Source organism: Cyanistes caeruleus, chromosome 1 (genome assembly GCF_971803275.1).
Source record: "Cyanistes caeruleus chromosome 1, bCyaCae1.hap1.1, whole genome shotgun sequence".
Classification (NCBI taxonomy): Eukaryota; Metazoa; Chordata; class Aves; order Passeriformes; family Paridae; genus Cyanistes; species Cyanistes caeruleus.
This window is the reverse complement of record NC_141701.1, coordinates 640,921-660,739: the sequence shown is the minus strand read 5'-3', so window position 1 is coordinate 660,739 and position 19,819 is coordinate 640,921. Positions and strand designations below refer to the sequence as shown.

Here is a 19,819-nt window from a genome sequence, read left to right as displayed (position 1 = left end):
GTGACACAGGTGAGACAGACAGGTGAGACAGGTGACACAGGTGAGACAGACAGGTGATCCCGGCTGGCCACGAAGAACACGGGGCCGGACACACCTGGCCAGAACACCTGGGACAGGTGACACAGGTGAGACAGAGACACCTGCGACAGGTGAGACAGGTGAGACAGGTGGGACAGGTGACACAGGTGGGACAGGTGACACAGGTGACACAGGTGACACAGGTGGGACAGGTGACACAGGTGACACAGGTGACACAGGTGACACAGGTGACACAGGTGACACAGGTGGGACAGATGAGAATGGGGACAGGACACCTGGGGACAGGTGGAAGGGGCCAGAACAGGGACAGACACACCTGGGGGGGGACAGGTGACATTGGGGGGGACAGACATGACACCACAGGACCTGGGGGTCCCGGGGGTCTCAGGGATACCCCGGGGGTCTCAGGGGGTCTCAGGGGGTCCCGGGGGGTCCCGGGGGTCTCTGGGGGTCCCGGGGGGGTCTCAGGGGGGTCCCGGGGGTCCCGGGGCACTCACGGGGGTGATGACGGTCAGGTCGGGCAGGTGGCTGCCCCCCGCCCTGGGGTGTCCCGGGGGTCTCTGGGGGTCTCAGGGATATCCCGGGGGTCCCGGGGGTCCCGGGGGTCTCTGGGGGTCCCGGGGGGTTCCCAGGGGGTCTCAGGGGGGTCCCGGGGGTCTCAGGGCACTCACGGGGGTGATGACGGTCAGGTCGGGCAGGTGGCTGCCCCCCGCCCTGGGGTGTCCCGGGGGGTCCCGGGGGGGTCCCGGGGGTCCCGGGGGTCCCGGGGGGGTCTCTGGGGGTCTCAGGGGGGTCCCGAGGGTCCCGGGCACTCACGGGGGTGATGACGGTCAGGTCGGGCAGGTGGCTGCCCCCCGCCCTGGGGTGGTTGCTCAGGATCACGTCCCCCTCCCCCAGCTCCGGGCCCAGGTTACGGATCTGGGGGGGCCCGGGGGGGGTCAGGGGGGGCTGAGACCCCCGAGAGCCCCAAAATCCCTCCCGAGAACCCCAAAATCCTCACCAGGAACCCCAAATTCCATCCGAGAATCCAAATTCCATCTGGGAACCCCAAATTCCATCTGAGAACCCCATCTGAGATCCCCCCTGGGACCCCCCAAACCCCCACCTGGAACTGCACGGCCTCCTGCATGGCCCTGGGACCCCCCAAAACCCCCCCAAATCCCCCCCAGGACCCCCCAAATCCCCCCTGGGACCCCCCAGAACCCTCCAGGACCCCCCAAACCCCCCCAGGACCCCCCCATGACCCCCCCGGGACCCCACCTGGAACTGCACGGCCTCCTGCATCACCCTAGGACCCCCCAAAACCCCCCTGGGACCCCCCAAATCCCCCCCAGATCCCCCCCAGGACCCCCCCAGGACCCCCCAGGGACCCCCCAAACTCCCTCAAACCCCCCCAGGACCCCCCGGGGCCCCCCCAGGACCCCCCCAGGACCCCCCAAATCCCCCCAGGACCCCCCGGGGCCCTGCCAGGACCCCCCAGACCCCCACCTGGAACTGCACGGCCTCCTGCATGGCCCTGGGACCCCCCAAATCCCCCCTGGGACCCCCCAAATCCCCCCTGGGACCACCCAAACCCCCCCAGGACCCCCCCAGGACCCCTCCCGACCCCCCCAAATCCCCCCAGGACCCCCCCAGGACCCCCCCAGGACCCCCCGGGACCCCCCCGGGACCCCCTGGGACCCCCCAGGACCCTCCCAGGACCCCCCAGGACCCCCCAGGACCCCCAGGACCCCACCTGGAACTGCACGGCCTCCTGCATGGCCCCCAGGTGCACGGGGATGTGGGGGGCGTTGGACACGAGCCCCCCCCCGGGCCCGAACAGGGCACAGGAGAAATCCAGGCGCTCCTTGATGTTGGTGGAGATGGCCGTGCGCTGCAGGACGCGCCCCATCTGCTCTGGGGGGGCACCGGAGCCTCAGGGGGACCCCAAAAACCACAAAAACCACCCCAAAAACCCCAAAACCCACCCCAAAAACCCCAAAAACCCCAAAAACCACCCCCAAAAACCCCAAAACCACCCCAAAAACCCCAAAAACCACCCCCAAAAACCCCCAAAACCCACCCCAAAAACCCCCTGGGACCCCCAAAAACCCCCCGGGACCCCCCCCAAAAACCCCCGGGACCCCCGTGCGCTGCAGGACGCGCCCCATCTGCTCTGGGGGGGCACCGGAGCCTCAGGGGGACCCCAAAAACCACAAAAACCGCCCAGAAACCCCAAAAACCCCCCCAAAAACCACAAAAACCACCCCCAAAAACCCCCAAAACCCCCCCCAAAACCACCCCAAAAACCCCAAAAACCCCCTGGGACCACCGGGACCCCCAAAAACCCCCCGGGACCCCCAAAAACCACCCCCCAGAAACCCCCCGGGACCCCCGTGCGCTGCAGGACGCGCCCCATCTGCTCTGGGGGGGCACCGGAGCCTCAGGGGGACCCCAAAAACCCCCCGGGACCCCCAAAAACCCCCAAAAACCCCCCCCAAAACCCCAAACCCCCCCCAGAAACCCCCCGGGACCCCCAAAACCCCCAAAACCCCCCCAAAAACCCCAAAACCCCCCCCAAAAACCCCCCGGGACCCCCGTGCGCTGCAGGACGCGCCCCATCTGCTCTGGGGGGGCACCGGAGCCTCAGGGGGACCCCAAAAACCCCAAAAACCCACCCCAAAAACCCCCCTGGGACCCCCAAAAACCCCAAAAACCCGCCCAGAAACCCCAAAAACCCCCCCCAGAAACCCCCCAGGACCCCCAAAAACCCCCAAAACCCCCCCAAAAACCCCCAAAAAAACCCCAAAAACCCCCCAAAACCACCCCAAAAACCCCCCGGGACCCCCAAAAACCACCCCCAAAAACCCCCCGGGACCCCCAAAAACCCCAAAAACCCCCCCAAAAACCCCCTGGGACCCCCAAAACCCCCCCAAACCCCCCCAGAAACCCCCCGGGACCCCCAAAAACCCCAAAACCCCCCCCAAAAACCCCAAAAACCGCCCCAAAACCCCCCCGGGACCCCCAAAAACCCCCCGGGACCCCCCCCATGACACCCCCAGACCCCTGAGTCCCCCCCAGGACCCCCGGGACGCCCCCAGACCCCCCAAAAGCCCCCCAAAAGTCCCCCCCAGCCCCACAAAATCGCCTCAGACCCCCCCGAGCCCCCCCAGGACCCCTCACAGCCCCCCCAAGCCCCCCAGGACCCACCCAGGACCCCCCCAAGCCCCCCCAAAACTCCCCCAGGACCCCCAGACCCCCCCCCCCAGTCCCCCCAACACCCCCCAGCCCCCCAGGACCCCCCCCAAACCCCCCCCAAAGCCCCCCAGACCCCCCCAGGACCATCCCAAGCCCCCTCAAAGCCCCCCAGTCCCCCCAGACCCCCCCCCCACATCCCCCCAGGACCCCCCCAAAGCCCCCCCACCCCCCAGGACCCCCAGGACCTCCCCGGACCACCACGGACCCCCCCCAGCCCCCCAGCCCCCCCCCAGGACTCCCCCAAATCCCCCCAGAACCCCCCCAAGCCCCCCCCAGGACCCCCAGGACCCCCCCAGGACCCCTCCAAAGGCCCCCCCAAAAGCTCCCCAGCCCCCCCAGCGCCCCCCCAGCCCCCCAGCCCCCCAGGACCCCCCCAAAAGCCCCCCAGGACCCCCAGGACCTCCCCCAAAAGCCCCCCCAGGACCCCCCCAGGAACCCCCCAAAGGCCCCCCCCAAAAGCCCCCCAGCCCCCACAACCCCCCCCAGGACCCCCCAGGACTCCCCCAAAGCCCCCCCCAAACCCCCCCAAGCCCCTTCAAACCCCTCCAGCCCCCCGCCAGACCCCCCAGCCCCCCCAGCCCCCCAGCCCCGGGACCCCCGCCCACCCCCACAAAGCCCCCCCAGGACCCCCCAGCCCCCCCCAGGACCCCCCCCAAACCCCCCCCTGGACCCCCAGGACCCCCCCGGACCCCCCCAAGACCGCCCCCCAAACCCCCCCCAGCCCCGGGACCCCCCCAAGCCCCCCAGACTCCCCCCAGGACTCCCCCCAAAGCCCCCCCAGGACCCCCCCAAAAGTCCCCCAGGACCCCCAGGACCTCCCCAAACCCCCCCAAAGCCCCCCCAGAGCCTCCCCAGCCCCCCCAGCACCCCCCCAGCCCCGGGACCCCCGGGATCCCCGCCCACCCCCCAAACCCCCCCCAAAGCCCCCCCTGGACCCCCCCAAAAGTCCCCCAGGACCCCCAGGACCTCCCCAAACCCCCCCAAAGCCCCCCCAGAGCCTCCCCAGCCCCCCCAGCCCCCCCAGCCCCGGGACCCCCGGGACCCCCGCCCACCCCCCAACCCTCCCAGGACCCCCCCAAAGCCCCCCAAAGCCCCCCCTGGACCCCCAGGACCCCCCCGGACCTCCCCAAGACCGCCCCCCAAATCCCCCCAGCCCCCCAGGACCCCCCCAGGACCCCCCCAAAGCCCCCCCAAAGCCCCCCAGGACCCCCCCCAAACCCCCCCAAAAGCCGCCCAGGACCCCCCCGGACCCCCCCCAGCCCCCCCAGCCCCTCCCGGGAACCCCCCAGCCCCCCCAGCCCCCCCCAGGACCCCCCCAAACCCTCCCCAGGACCCCCCCAGACCCCCCCCAGAGCTCCCCCAGCCCCCTCAAAGCCCCCCCAAAGGCTCCCCAGACCCCCCCAGCCCCCCCCAAACCCCCCCAGGACCCCCCAAAGCCCCCCCCCAGCCCCCCCAGCCCCCCAGCCCCGGGCCCCCCGCCCACCCCCCAGCCCCCCCAAACCCCCCCCAAAGCCCCCCCCAGCCCCCCAGCCCCGGGCCCCCCGCCCACCCCCCAGCCCCCCCAAACCCCCCCCAGCCCCCCAAAGCCCCCCGGGACCCCCGGGCCCCCCGCCCACCCCCCAGCTCCCCCAAACCCCCCCCAAAGCCCCCCCCAGCCCCCCAGCCCCGGGCCCCCCGCCCACCCCCCAGCCCCCCCAAACCCCCCCCAAAGCCCCCCGGGACCCCCGGGCCCCCCGCCCACCCGCGATGCCCATGAAGCGCTGCGAGAACAGCGAGAGCTGAACGGGCTCGGGCCGGGCCGGGGGTCCCGGGGGGGGTCCCGGGGGGGGTCCCGAGCCCACCGCGATGGAAACGTCCCCGAGCGGGGTCAGCGAGGCCACGCAGCCCGGCTCCACCACGATGGTGCTGGGGAGGGGGCGCGGGGGCGTCACGGGGGTCCCGCAGCCCCCCGGGGCACCCCCGGCCCGTTCTGGGGGTCCTGGAACCCCCCCGGGCATCCCCGGCCTGTTCTGGGGGTCCCGCAGCCCCCCCCGGGTCACCCCCACCCATCCCGGGGGTCTCATAGCCCCCCCGGGCACCCCCGGCCTGTTCTGGGGGTCCTGGAACCCCCCCCGGGCACCCCCGGCCCATCCCGGGGGTCTCACAGCCCCCCCGAGCCGCCCCCACCCCGTTTTGGGGGTCTCACAGCCCCTCTGGCTCACCCGAGCCCCCCTCTTGGGGGTCCCGCAGCCCCCACCGGGCTCCCCCGCCTCGTTTTGGGGGTCTCACAGCCCCCCCGAGTCCTCCAGTGCCCATCCCGGGGGTCCCACAGCCCCCCCCGGGGCACCCCCACCCCATCCCGGGGGTCTCGGTGGTCTCGGGTGTCTCGGAGGTCCCGGGGGTCCCGGGGGTCTCGGGGGTCTCAGGGGTTCCCCCGGGGGTCTCGGTGGTCCCGGTGGTCTCGGGGTTTCCCTCGGGGGTCCCTCGGGGTTTCCCTCGGGGGTCCCGGGGGTTCCCTCGGGGGTCTCAGGGGTCTCGGGGGTCCCGGTGGTCCCGGTGGTCCCGGGGGTCGCGGGGGTCCCCTGGGGGTCTCGGTGGTCTCGGGTGTCTCGGGGGTTCCCTCGGGGGTCCCGGGGGTCTCGGGGGTCCCGGGGGTCCCGGTGGTCTCGGGGGTCCCCCCAGGGGTCCCGGGGGTCCCTCAGGGGTTGCCCCAGGGGTCTTGGGGGTTCCCCCGGGGGTCTCGGTGGTCCCGGTGGTCTCGGGGTTTCCCTCGGGGGTCCCGGGGGTTCCCTCGGGGGTCCCAGGGGTCTCGGGGGTCCCGGGGGTCGCGGGGGTCGCGGGGGTCGCGGGGGTCGCGGTGCCCACCTGTTGGTGTCGATGAGGATGGCGGGCCCGGGCAGGGCGTGGTCAGAGCCCAACTCCCCCAGCAGGAACACGGGGGTGTCCCGGTACCCCCCCTCAAAATAGCAGCGGGTCACCTGGGGGGGACCCCCGGACACCCCGGTCACCCCCGGGTCACCTGGGGGACCCCCGGACACCCCGGACACCCCCGGGGACCCCCCAGAGACCCCCGGGTCACCCCCGGGTCACCTGGGGGACCCCCGGACAGCCCGGTCACCCCCGGGTCACCCCCGGGTCACCCCCGGGGACCCCCGGGTCACCCCCGGACACCCCGGACACCCCCGGAGACCCCGGTCACCCCCGGGGACCCCCGGACACCCCCTGAGATCCCCCGGACACCCCCCGGTCACCCCCGGGGACCCCCGGGTCACCCCCCGGACACCCCGGTCACCCCCGGGGACCCCCCGGACACCCCCCGGACAGCCCCTGAGACCCCCCGGACACCCCTGGACACCCCCCGGTCACCCCCAGAGACCCCCAGACACCCCCTGAGACCCCCCGGAGACCGCCAGAGACCCCCGGACACCCCCGGTCACCCCCTGAGACCCCCGGACACCCCCAGAGACCCCCCGGACACCCCCGGGGACCCCCCCGGAGACCCCCGGACACCCCCAGAGACCCCCGGGTCACCCCCGGACACCCCCTGGTCATTCCCGGACACCCCCCGGTCACTCTGGGTCACCTGTGGGGGACCCCCGGCCACCCCCTGGTCACCCCTGGTCACTCTCAGGTCACCCCCAGTCACTCAGGGTCACCCCCGGTCACTCTCGGGTCACCCCCTGGTCACTCAGGGTCACCCCCGGTCACTCAGGGTCACCCCCAGTCACTCAGGGTCACCCCCGGTCACTCAGGGTCACCCCCTGGTCACTCTCAGGTCACCCCCGGTCACTCAGGGTCACCCCCGGTCACTCTCGGGTCACCCCCGGTCACTCAGGGTCACCCCCGGTCACTCTCGGGTCACCCCCGGTCACTCTCGGGTCACCCCCGGTCACTCTCGGGTCACCCCTGGTCACTCTCGGGTCACCCCGGTCACTCAGGGTCACCCCCGGTCACTCAGGGTCACCCCTGGTCACTCAGGGTCACCCCCTGGTCACTCTCAGGTCACCCCCGGTCACTCAGGGTCACCCCTGGTCACTCTCGGGTCACCCCCGGTCACTCAGGGTCACCCCTGGTCACTCTCAGGTCACCCCCGGTCACTCAGGGTCACCCCCGGTCACTCTCGGGTCACCCCCGGTCACTCTCGGGTCACCCCTGGTCACTCTCGGGTCACCCCCGGTCACTCAGGGTCACCCCTGGTCACCCCTGGTCACTCTCGGGTCACCCCCGATCACTCAGGGTCACCCCCGGTCACTCTCAGCCCCTCTGGGTCACCCCGAGCCCCCGGAGCCCCCCCGAGCCCCCCATCCCGGGGGTCCCTCAATCCCTCTGGGGTCCCCCCCGAGCCGCCCCCCATTCCCCCCCGAGCCCCCCATTGTCCCTGAGACCCCCCACGCCCCCCGACCCCCCTGAGACCCCCATTTCCTCCCCATTCCCCCCTGAGACCCCCGACCCCCCAGAGATCCCCATTGTCCCCCCCGAGACCCCCGAGACCCCCATTGTCCCCCCCGAGCCCCCCAGAGACCCCCATTGTCCCCCCCGACCCCCAGAGACCCCCATTGTCCCCCCCGACCCCCAGAGACCCCCATTGTCCCCCCACCCCCCAGAGCCCCCCCATTGTCCCCCCCGAGCCCCCCAGAGCCCCCCACTGTCCCCCCCGACCCCCCAGAGACCCCCACTGTCCCCCCCGACCCCCCAGAGACCCCCATTGCCCCCCCGACCCCCCCGAGCCCCCCATTGTCCCCCCATCCCCCACTCCCCCCATTGTCCCCCCATCCCTCCAAAACCCCCCGACCCCCCGACCCCCCCACTGCCCCCCCCATTGCCCCCCCACTGCCCTCCCCGAGCCCCCCGACCCCCCCAGTGCCCCCCCACTGCCCCCCCAAAGCCCCCCCATTGCCCCCCCACTGCCCCCCCACTGCCCCCCCCGAGCCCCCCTGACCCCCCCCACTGCCCCCCCACTGCCCCCCCATTGCCCCCCCACTACCCCCCCGAGCCCCCCCGACCCCCCCAGCCCCCCCCAAAGCCCCCCGACCCCCCCACTGCCCCCCCACTGCCCCCCCACTGCCCCCCGTCCCCCCTCACGGTCTCGGCTCTCGGGGGGTCCCCGCGGGGTCCCAGGGGGGTCTCGGGGATGCTCCCGGTGCTGCCGCAGCCCCGAACCCGCAAATCGTCCACGAGAACCGCCCGGCCCGGGATGGTGAACCCGAACTCGAGCCGGTACCTGGGGGGGACAGGGACATGGGGACACCTGGGGACACTGAGGGGACACCTGGGGGGGACACAGAGCCCGGCCCGGGATGGTGAACCCGAACTCCAGGCGGTACCTGGGGGGGACGGGGACATGGGGACACCTGGGGACACTGAGGGGACACCTGGGGGGGACACGGGGACACCCGGGGGGACACACAGCCCGGCCCGGGATGGTGAACCCGAACTCGAGCTGGTACCTGGGGAGGGGACAGGGACATGGGGACACCTGGGGGGACACTGAGGGGACACCTGGGGGGGACACGGGGACACCCGGGGGGACACACAGCCCGGCCCGGGATGGTGAACCCGAACTCCAGCCGGTACCTGGGGGGGACGGGGACATGGGGACACCTGGGGACACTGAGGGGACATGGGGACACCTGGGGGGGACACACAGCCCGGCCCGGGATGGTGAACCCGAACTCCAGGCGGTACCTGGGGGGGACAGGGACATGGGGACACTGAGGGGGGACAGGGACATGGGGACACCTGGGGACACCGGGGACAGGGACATGGGGACACCTGGGGGGGGACACAGAGCCCGGCCCGGGATGGTGAACCCGAACTCCAGGCGGTACCTGGGGAGGACAGGGACATGGGGACACCTGGGGACACTGAGGGGACATGGGGACACCGCAGGGGGACACACAGCCCGGCCCGGGATGGTGAACCCGAACTCCAGGCGGTACCTGGGGGGGACAGGGACATGGGGACACCTGGGGGGGACAGGGACACCGCAGGGGGACACACAGCCCGGCCCGGGATGGTGAACCCGAACTCCAGGCGGTACCTGGGGGGGGAACGGGGACATGGGGACACCTGGGGACACTGAGGGGACATGGGGACACCCGGGGGGGACACACGGCCCGGCCCGGGATGGTGAACCCGAACTCCAGGCGGTACCTGGGGGGGACAGGGACATGGGGACACCTGGGGACACCGGGGACAGGGACATGGGGACACCTGGGGGGGGACAGGGGACACCCGGGGGGGACACACGGCCCGGCCCGGGATGGTGAAGCCGAACTCCAGCCGGTACCTGGGGAGGGGGGACAGGGACATGGGGACACCTGGGGACACTGAGGGGACATGGGGACACCTGTGGGGGGACAGGGACATGGGGACACCTGGGGGGGGACAGGGGGACACCGAGGGGACACCCAGGGGACACCGGGGACACCCGGGGGGACACACGGCCCGGCCCGGGATGGTGAACCCGAACTCCAGCTGGTACCTGGGGAGGGGGGACAGGGACATGGGGACACCTGGGGGGGGGACAGGGACATGGGGACACCTGGGACACTGAGGGGACACTGGGGACACCGGGGACACCAAGGGGACACCGAGGGGGGACACACGGCCCGGCCCGGGATGGTGAAGCCGAACTCCAGGCGGTACCTGGGGGGGACAGGGACATGGGGACACCTGGGGGGGACAGGGACATAGGAACACTGGGGACACCGGGGGGGACACCAGGGACAGGGACACCGAGGGGGAACGGGACAGGGACACCAGGGGGGCACCGGGCAGGGGACAGGGACACAGGGGAGAGAGGGGATTGGTGACACCGGGACAGGTTCAGGTGACACAGGGACAGGGTTGGTGACACCAGGACAGGTTGAGGTGACACCAGGACAGGTTGAGGTGACACCGGGACAGGTTGGGGTGACACAGGGACAGGTTAGGGTGACACAGGGACAGGTTCAGGTGACACCAGGACAGGTTGGGGTGACACAGGGACAGGTTGGGGTGACACTGACCGTTCAGTGAAGGCTGACAGGAAGTCACCCGCCCCACAGGAGCCGGGGTGTGGGGGGTGACACAGGGACAGGGGGAGGTGACACAGGGACAGGGACAGGATCAGGTGACACAGGGACAGGTTGAGGTGACACAGGGACAGGTTGAGGTGACACAGGGAGCTGAGGTGACACTGGGACAGGTTGGGGTGACACTGACCGTTCGGTGAAGGCTGACAGGAAGTCACCCGCCCCACAGGAGCCGGGGTGTGGGGGGTGACACAGGGACAGGTTCAGGTGACACAGGGACAGGTTAGGGTGACACAGGGACAGGTTCGGGTGACACCAGGACAGGTTCGGGTGACACAGGGACAGGGTTGGTGACACCGGGACAGGGGGAGGTGACACAGGGACAGGGGGAGGTGACACAGGGACAGGTTGGGGTGACACTGACCGTTCGGTGAAGGCTGACAGGAAGTCACCCGCCCCACAGGAGCCGGGGTGTGGGGGGTGACACAGGGACAGGGGGAGGTGACACAGGGACAGGTTGAGGTGACACAGGGAGCTGAGGTGACACAGGGACAGGTTGGGGTGACACAGGGACAGGTTGGGGTGACACAGGGACAGGGTTGGTGACACAGGGAGCTGAGGTGACACAGGGACAGGTTCAGGTGACACAGGGACAGGTTGGGGTGACACAGGGACAGGTTGGGGTGACACAGGGACAGGTTCGGGTGACACAGGGACAGGTTGGGGTGACACTGACCGTTCGGTGAAGGCTGACAGGAAGTCACCCGCCCCACAGGAGCCGGGGTGTGGGGGGTGACACAGGGACAGGGGGAGGTGACACAGGGACAGGTTCAGGTGACACTGGGACAGGTTGGGGTGACACTGACCGTTCGGTGAAGGCTGACAGGAAGTCACCCGCCCCACAGGAGCCGGGGTGTGGGGGGTGACCCCGCGCTGACACCATCAGGGCACAGTCGGTGCCTTCGTAACGCAGGTGCAGGAACGGCTCCGTCTGGATCTGCTCGCTGGGGACACCGGGACACTGTCACCGTCACTGGGACACTGACACTGTGTCACCGTCACCGGGACACTGTCACCGTCACTGTGGCACTGTCACCGTGTCACCGTCACCGGGGCACTGTCACTGTGGCACCGTCACCGGGACACTGTCACCGTCACTGTGTCACTGTCACTGTGTCACTGTCACTGTCACTGTGTCACTGTGTCACTGTGTCACTGTCACTGTCACTGTCACCGGGACACTGTCACTGTGTCACTGTCACTGTGTCACTGTCACTGTGTCACCGTCACTGTCACCAGGACACTGTCACCGTCACCGGGGCACTGACACCGTCACCCTCCTGTCACCTGTGTCACTGTTACTGTCACCGGAACACTGTCACTGTCACTGTGTCACTGTCACTGTGTCACTGTCACCGGGACACTGTCACCGTGTCACTGTCACTGTCACTGTGTCACTGTCACCGTGTCACTGTCACCGTGCCACTCTGTCCCCATCCTCCCATCCCCGATGTCCCCAGTGTTCCTACCCCCACCCCTCGTCCCCATCGCTGTCCCGTGTCCCCCAATGTCCCCAATGTCCCCAGTGTCCCCCAATGTCCCCCCGTGACCCCAATGTCCCCCAGTGTCCCCAATGTCCCCCCGTGTCCCCAGTGTCCCCCCGTGTCCCCAATGTCCCCGATGTCCCCAATGTCCCCGATGTCCCCAGTGTCCTCCCCAATGATGTCCCCAATGTCCCCAGTGTCCCCAATGTCCCCTCTCTCACTCTGCGAAGCCCTGTCCCCTCAGCGCGTCCCCAGTGTCCCCAATGTCCCCAATGTCCCCAATGTCCCCAATGTCCCCGATGTCCCCAATGTCCCCTCTCTCACTCTCTGAAGCCCTGTCCCCAATGTCCCCAGTGTCCCCAATGCTGTCCCCAATGTCCCCAGTGTCCCCTCTCTCACTCTGCGAAGCCCTGTCCCCTCAGCGCATCCCCAGTGTCCCCAATGTCCCCAATGTCCCCAGTGTCCCCAGTGTCCCCAATGGTGTCCCCAATGTCCCCGATGTCCCCTCTCTCACTCTCTGAAGCCCTGTCCCCAGTGATGTCCCCAGTGTCCCCAATGTCCCCAATGTCCCCAATGTCCCCGATGTCCCCAATGTCCCCTCTCTCACTCTGCGAAGCCCTGTCCCCAATGTCCCCAGTGTCCCCAATGGTGTCCCCAGTGTCCCCAGTGTCCCCTCTCTCACTCTGCGAAGCCCTGTCCCCAGTGTCCCCAATGTCCCCAGTGTCCCCAATGTCCCCAGTGTCCCCAATGGTGTCCCCGATGTCCCCTCTCTCACTCTGCGAAGCCCTGTCCCCAGTGTCCCCAATGTCCCCAATGTCCCCAGTGTCCCCAGTGTCCCCAATGTCCCCAATGTCCCCTCTCTCACTCTCCGAAGCCCTGTCCCCTCAGCGCGTCCCCAATGTCCCCAGTGTCCCCAATGTCCCCGATGTCCCCTCTCTCACTCTCTGAAGCCCTGTCCCCTCAGCGCGTCCCCAGTGTCCCCAATGTCCCCGATGTCCCCAATGTCCCCAATGTCCCCGATGTCCCCGATGTCCCCTCTCTCACTCTCTGAAGCCCTGTCCCCTCAGCGCGTCCCGGCAGCGCCGCTCCAGCTCCCGCAGCCGCTGCTCGAGGCGCGGGAACGCGCGCGGCTCGTACGGGAGCGCGCACGGCTCCTGCTCCTCCTGCACCGCGTCCGCCAGGGCCAGCCCCAGGGCTGAGAGGAGACCGCTGTGCCTGGGGACAACATGGGGACATCATGGGGACATCATGGGGACAGCAGTGTCACCCCCCCGGGACAGCCCCGGGACCCCCGGGACAGCCCGGCTCCTGCTCCTCCTGCACCGCGTCCGCCAGGGCCAGCCCCAGGGCCGAGAGGAGACCGCTGTGCCTGGGGACAACATGGGGACATCATGGGGACATCAGTGTCACCCCCCCGGGACAGCCCCGGGACCCCCGGGACAGCCCCAGCGCCGAGAGGAGACCGCTGTGCCTGGGGACAACATGGGGACATCATGGGGACAGCAGTGTCACCCCCCCGGGCCAGCCCCAGGGCTGAGAGCAGCCCGCTGTGCCTGGGGACAGAGAGGGGACATCAGTGTCACCCCCCCGGGACAGCCCCGGGACCCCCAGACAGCCCCAGCGCCAAGAGCAGCCCCCTGTGCCTGGGGACAACATGGGGACATCATGGGGACAACATGGGGACAGCAGTGTCACCCCCCCAGGACAGCCCCAGCGCCGAGAGCAGCCCGCTGTGCCTGGGGACAGAGAGGGGACACCGTGGGGACACCGTGGGGACATCAGTGTCACCCCCTCGGACACCCCCAGACAGCCCCAGGGCTGAGAGCAGCCCGCTGTGCCTGGGGACAGAGAGGGGACATCAGTGTCACCCCCCCGGGACAGCCCCGGGACCCCCGGGACCCCCGGGACAGCCCGGCTCCTGCTCCTCCTGCACCGCGTCCGCCAGGGCCAGCCCCAGGGCCGAGAGGAGACCGCTGTGCCTGGGGACAACATGGGGACATCATGGGGACAGCAGTGTCACCCCCCCGGGCCAGCCCCAGGGCTGAGAGCAGCCCGCTGTGCCTGGGGACAGAGAGGGGACATCAGTGTCACCCCCCCGGGACAGCCCCGGGACCCCCAGACAGCCCCAGCGCCAAGAGCAGCCCCCTGTGCCTGGGGACAACATGGGGACATCATGGGGACAACATGGGGACAGCAGTGTCACCCCCCCAGGACAGCCCCAGCGCCGAGAGCAGCCCGCTGTGCCTGGGGACAGAGAGGGGACACCGTGGGGACACCGTGGGGACATCAGTGTCACCCCCTCGGACACCCCCAGACAGCCCCAGGGCTGAGAGCAGCCCGCTGTGCCTGGGGACACCGTGGGGACAGCGAGGGGACAGCAGTGTCACCCCCCCGGGACAGCCCCGGGACCCCCCTGTCACCCCTCCTGTCACCCCCCCGGGACCCCCCGGGACCCCCCTGTCACCCCTCCTGTCACCCCTCCTGTCACCCCTCCTGTCACCCCCCCGTCACCCCCCTGGGACCCCCCTGTCACCCCTCCTGTCACCCCTCCTGTCACCCCTCCTGTCACCCCCCCGGGACCCCCCTGTCACCCCCCCTGTCACCCCTCCTGTCACCCCCCCGGGACCCCCCCGGGACCCCCCGGGACCCCTCTGGGGCCTCCCCAAATCCTTTGGGTTCCCCTCCCCACCCCCCTCCATGGGAGATCCCCCCCCCCCGCGACCCCCGCCCAACCCGGGGGTCCCCCAGAGACCCCTGGGAACCCCCGGGAACACCCAGAGACCCCCGGGAACCCCCCCAGAGACCCCCGGGAACCCCCCCAGAGACCCCCGGGAACACCCGGAACCCCCCAGAGACCCCCGGAACCCCCAGAGACCCCCGGGAACCCCAGGGAACACCCAGAGACCCCCGGGAACACCCGGAACCCCCTCAGAGACCCCCGGGAACACCCAGAGACCCCCGGAACCCCCCCAGAGACCCCCGGGAACCCCAAAAACCCCTCGGAGACCCCCAGGACCCCCCCGAGACCCCCAGGACCCCCCCCCCGTGCCCCCCACCCAACCCAGCCCCGCCCCGGGGGTGTCCCCCCACACCCCCCACGCCCCCAAAGACCCCCCCCAAAGTCCCCCCAAATCCCCCCAAGCCCCCCCAAATCCCCCCACGCCCCCAAATCCCCCCCAAATCCCCCCACACCCCTCAAAGCCCCCCCAAATCCCTCCCAAAGTCCCCCCAAAGACCCCAACGCCCCCCAAAGCCCCCCCAAACCCCCTCCAAATCCCCCCAAAACCCCCCCAAGCCCCCCCACCCCCCAAATCCCCCCAAATCCCCCCCAAATCCCCCCACACCCCCCCAAAGCCCCCCCAAATCCCCTCCAAGCCCCCCCAAATCCCCCCCAAGCCCCCCCAAATCCCCCCAAATCCCCCCAAAGCCCCCCCAAAGCCTCCCCAAAGACCCCAACGCCCCTCCAAAGCCCCCAAGCCCCCCCAAATCCCCCCAACCCCCCCAAACCCCCCCAAATCCCCCCCAAGCCCCCCCAAATCCCCCCCAAATCCCCCTCACCCTCCAAATCCCCCTCAAGCCCCCCCAAATCCCCCCCAAATCCCCCTCACCCTCCAAATCCCCCCAAATCCCCCCCAAATCCCCCCCAAATCCCCTCCAAAGCCCCCCCAAATCCCCCCAAGCCCCCCCAAATCCCCCCCAAGCCCCCCCAACCCCCCCCAAATCCCCCCCAAGCCCCCCCAAATCCCCCCAAACCCCCTCCAAAGCCCCCCCAAACCCCCTCCAAATCCCCCCCACCCCCTCAAACCCCCTCCAAACCCCCCCAAACCCCCCCAAATCCCCCCAAATCCCCCCCAAATCCCCCCAAATCCCCCCCAAATCCCCCCAAGCCCCCCCAAATCCCCCCCACGCCCCCCCAAATCCCCCCCAAATCCCCCCCACGCCCCCCCGCCCCCTCCCCACCTACTTGTGGATGAAGACCCTCGCCATGCCGAGCGCGCGGGCGATGGCGCAGGCGTGCTGCCCCCCGGCCCCCCCGAAACACGCCAGCACATGTCGCGACACGTCGTGACCGCGCGCCTGCCGCGGGGACACGCGGGGACACAGCGGGGACACAGGGGGGACACCGCTGTCACCCCCCCCCCGAGACCCCCAAGGACCCCCGAGACCCCCAGAGCCCCCCCCGCAGCCCCCCCCGAACCATCCCCGCACATGTCGCGACACGTCGTGACCGCGCGCCTGTCACACCCAGAGAGGGGAGGGGGACACATGGTGACACCGCTGTCACCCCCCCCCGGAGCCCCCCAAAGCCCCCCAGAGCCCCCCTAAAGCCCCCCGGGCTCCCCAAACCCCCCCAAACCCCCCCAAAGACCCCCAAACCCCCCCCAGACCCCCCCAAACCCCCCCAAACTCCCCCCAAAGTCCCCTCAAACCCCCCAAAAAAACCTCCTCAAACCCCCCCAACTCCCCCCAAAACCCCCCCAACTCCCTCGCGCCCCCCAAGACCCCCCAAACTCCCCCCAAACTTCCCCAAAACTCCCCCAAACCCCCCAAAGCCCCCCCAAAGCCCCCCCAAAACCCCCCATAACCCCCCAAAACCCCCCCGAGCCCCCCAAACCCCCCCAAAACTCCCCAAAACCCCCCCAAACTCCCCCCCAAACCCCCCCCAAACCCCCCCAACTCCCCCCAAAACCCCCCCAACTCCCCCGCGCCCCCCAAGACCCCCCAAACTCCCCCCAAAACCCCCAAAGCCCCCCCCCCGCGCCCCCCCAAATCCCCCCCAAACCCCCCCAAGACCCCCCAAAACCCCCCCAACTCCCCTCAAACTCTCCCAAAACACCCCCAAAGCCCCCCCAAAAACCCCCCATAAACCCCCCCAAACCCCCCCAAATCCCCCTAAAACCCCCCCAAAGCCCCCCCAAAAACCCCCCCAACCCCCCACGCGCCCCCCCAAAACCCCCCCAAAGCCCCCCAAACCCCCCATAAACCCCCCCAAAAACCCCCCAAAACCCCCCAAACCGCCCCAAACTCCCCCAAACTCCCCCAAAACCCCCCAAAACCCCCCAAGACCCCCCCAAACTCCCCCCAAATCCCCTCCGCGCCCCCCCAGACCCCCCCCAGACCCCCCCGCGCCCCCTCCCCACCTCGGTGAGCGCTCGGATGGGCCGGCACATGGCCTCGTTGGCCACGCGGATGAAGCCCAGGGCCACCTCCTCCACCGACAGCGACTCCCTGTCGCCCCTGTCGCCCCTGTCGCCCCTGTCGCCCCTGTCGCTCCTGTCGCCGCTGCCGCCGCTGCCGCCGCTGTCGCCGCTGTCGCCCCTGTCGCCGCTGTCGCCGCTGTCGCCGCTGTCGCCGCTGTCGCCGCTGTCGCCGCTGCCGCCCCTGTCGCCGCTGTCGCCGCTGTCGCTCCTGTCGCCGCTGTCGCCGCCGCTGTCGCCGCCGCTGTCGCGATAGGCGCGGATGGCCGCGGCCAGGCGGCGCAAGGCGGCCACGGCCGTGTCGCGACAGAGCGGCTGATCCTCGCAGGGGCCGAAAATGCGCGGGAAGAACTCGGGGAGCAGCCGGCCCAGAACCAGATTGGCATCGGTGACAGTCGGGGGACCCCCTGGGGGGACATGGGGACATTGGGGACATTGGGGGACATTGGGGACATTGGGGGACATTGGGGGACATTGGGGACATTGGGGACCCCCTGGGGACATTGGGGACCCCCTGGGGACCCCCTGGGGACATTGGGGGGACATTGGGAGACCCCCTGGGGACACCACAGGACCCCCTTGGGGACATTGGGGACATCAGGGGGATCTCAGGGGGGCTCCCGGGGGTCTCTCGGGGGTCTCTGGGGAGGTCCCGGGGGTCTCTCGGGGGTCTCTGGGGGGGTCCCGGGGGTCTCAGGGGGTCTCTGGGGGTCCCGGGGGTCTCTGGGGGGGGTCCCGGGGGTCTCTCGGGGGTCTCTGGGGGGGTCCCGGGGGTCCCGGGGGTCTCTGGGGGGGTCCCGGGGGTCTCTGGGGGGGCTCCCGGGGGTCCCGGGGGTCTCTGGGGGTCCCGGGGGTCCCGGGGGGTCCCGGGGGTCGCCCCTCACCCTTGCGGTAGCAGGCGGGTCCCGGCTGAGCCCCCGCGGATTCGGGCCCGACAACGTAGAGACCGGACCTGGGGGGCAGGGGGGGGTCAGGGGGGGCTCGGGACCCCCGGAACCCCCCCGGAACCCCCCCGGAACAGACCTGGGGGGCGGGGGGGGGTCAGGGGGGTCAGGGGGACCCCCGGAACCCCCCCGGAACCCTCAGAACCCCCCCGGGACCCCCGGGACAGCCTTGGGAGACCCCCGGAACCCCCTCCCCACATTCCCGGAACCCCCCCCCCCCTAGAGCCCCCCGCACCCCGAAGCCCCCTCCCCACATTTCCCGAGCCCCCTCCCCAGACCTGAAGAAGAGCCGGGACCCCCCCAGACCCCACCCCAGACCCCCCAGGACCCCCAGGCCCCCCCCCCAGCCCCCCCAGACCCCCCCAGACCCCCCAGGACCCCCCCAGCCCCCCCCAGACCTCCCGGAGCCCCCAGCCCCCCCCCGGACCCCCCAGCCCCCCAGACCTGAAGAAGAGCCGGGACCCCCCCAGCCCCCCCCAGACCCCCCCAGACCCCCCCAGGACCCCCCCAGGACCCCCCCAGGACCCCCCCAGCCCCCCCCAGGACCCCCCCAGAACCCCCCCAGCCCCCCAGGACCCCCCCAGCCCCCCCCAGACCCCCCAGACCCCCCAGAACCCCCCAGGACCCCCCCAGACCCCCCCAGCCCCCCCCAGGACCCCCCCAGAACCCCCCCAGCCCCCCCAGGACCCCCCCAGCCCCCCCAGGACCCCGCCAGCCCCCCCAGCCCCCCCAGACCTGAAGAAGAGCCGGGACCCCCCCAGGCCCCCCCCAGCCCCCCCCCAGCCCCCCCCAGACCCCCCAGCCCCCCCAGACCTGAAGAAGAGCCGGGACCCCCCCAGGCCCCCCCCCAGCCCCCCCAGCCCCCCCCAGCCCCCCCCAGGACCCCCCAGACCCCCCCAGCCCCCCCAGACCTGAAGAAGAGCCGGGACCCCCCCAGGCCCCCCCCCAGCCCCCCCCCAGCCCCCCCCAGACCCCCCAGCCCCCCCAGACCTGAAGAAGAGCCGGGACCCCCCCAGCCCCCCCAGGACCCCCCCCAGCCCCCCCCAGGACCCCCCCAGCCCCCCCAGACCTGAAGAAGAGCCGGGACCCCCCCCCCGCGGCCACGGTGTTGATGTCGAGCTGGGGGGCCTGGATGGAGACCCCCCCCGTGCTGGCCTCGAACACGTGCTCCAGCTGCCCCCCAAAACGGCTGACGTCCGTCGAGGTGCCTGGGGACCCCAAAAGTGACCTGGGACACCCCAAAATCCCTGACACCCCAAAATCTGACACCCCAAAAACCCTGACACCCCAAAACAGCCCCCTCACAAACCCCGCGGGACCCCCTGATCCCCCCTGATCCCCCCCCGAAACGGCTGACATCCGTTGAGGTGCCTGGGGGGACCCCAAAAACTGATCTGGGACACCCCAAAACTGAACTGGGGACCCCAAAAACCCTGACACCCCAAAATCTGACACCCCAAAAACTGCCTGGGACACCCCAAAAACCCTGACACCCCAAAACTGCCCCCTCCCAAACCCTGATCCCCCCCTGATCCCCCCCCCGAAACGGCTGACGTCGGTCGAGGTGCCTGGGGGGACCCCGAAACTGAACTGGGGACCCCAAAACTTCGGCACCCCGAAACTGTGGAACCCCAAACCTCGCGGGACCCCCGAACCCAACGAGACCCCTCCCCCCCAGCACCCCCCAATCCCAGCCGGACCCCCCCAAACACCCCCAGGACCCCCCAGGACCCCCCCAGCCCTTTCAGGACCCCCCATGGACCCCCCATGACCCCCATGGACCCCTCAGGACCCCCCCGACCCCCTCAGGACCCCCCAGGCCCCCCCAGACACCCCCAAAGACCCCCCCAGGCCCCCCCGAA

General features: G+C 71.1%; 1 protein-coding gene across 1 annotated transcript in view; it reads right to left on the bottom strand.

Moving 5' to 3' along the window:
* The window catches only part of OPLAH (5-oxoprolinase, ATP-hydrolysing), a 46,063-nt gene that overhangs the window by 13,878 nt on the left and 12,366 nt on the right, over positions 1-19,819 (bottom strand). Inside the window, exons 7-17 of the mRNA XM_086865434.1 lie at positions 19,027-19,165; positions 17,898-17,965; positions 16,957-17,420; positions 15,780-15,892; positions 12,860-13,030; positions 11,138-11,275; positions 8,338-8,476; positions 6,121-6,233; positions 5,018-5,181; positions 1,775-1,935; positions 856-957 (exon numbers count right to left, since the gene is read on the bottom strand). Coding sequence (XP_086721560.1) covers positions 856-957; positions 1,775-1,935; positions 5,018-5,181; positions 6,121-6,233; positions 8,338-8,476; positions 11,138-11,275; positions 12,860-13,030; positions 15,780-15,892; positions 16,957-17,420; positions 17,898-17,965; positions 19,027-19,165 — 1,772 coding nt within the window. The remainder of the gene's footprint in view (positions 1-855; positions 958-1,774; positions 1,936-5,017; positions 5,182-6,120; positions 6,234-8,337; positions 8,477-11,137; positions 11,276-12,859; positions 13,031-15,779; positions 15,893-16,956; positions 17,421-17,897; positions 17,966-19,026; positions 19,166-19,819) is intronic.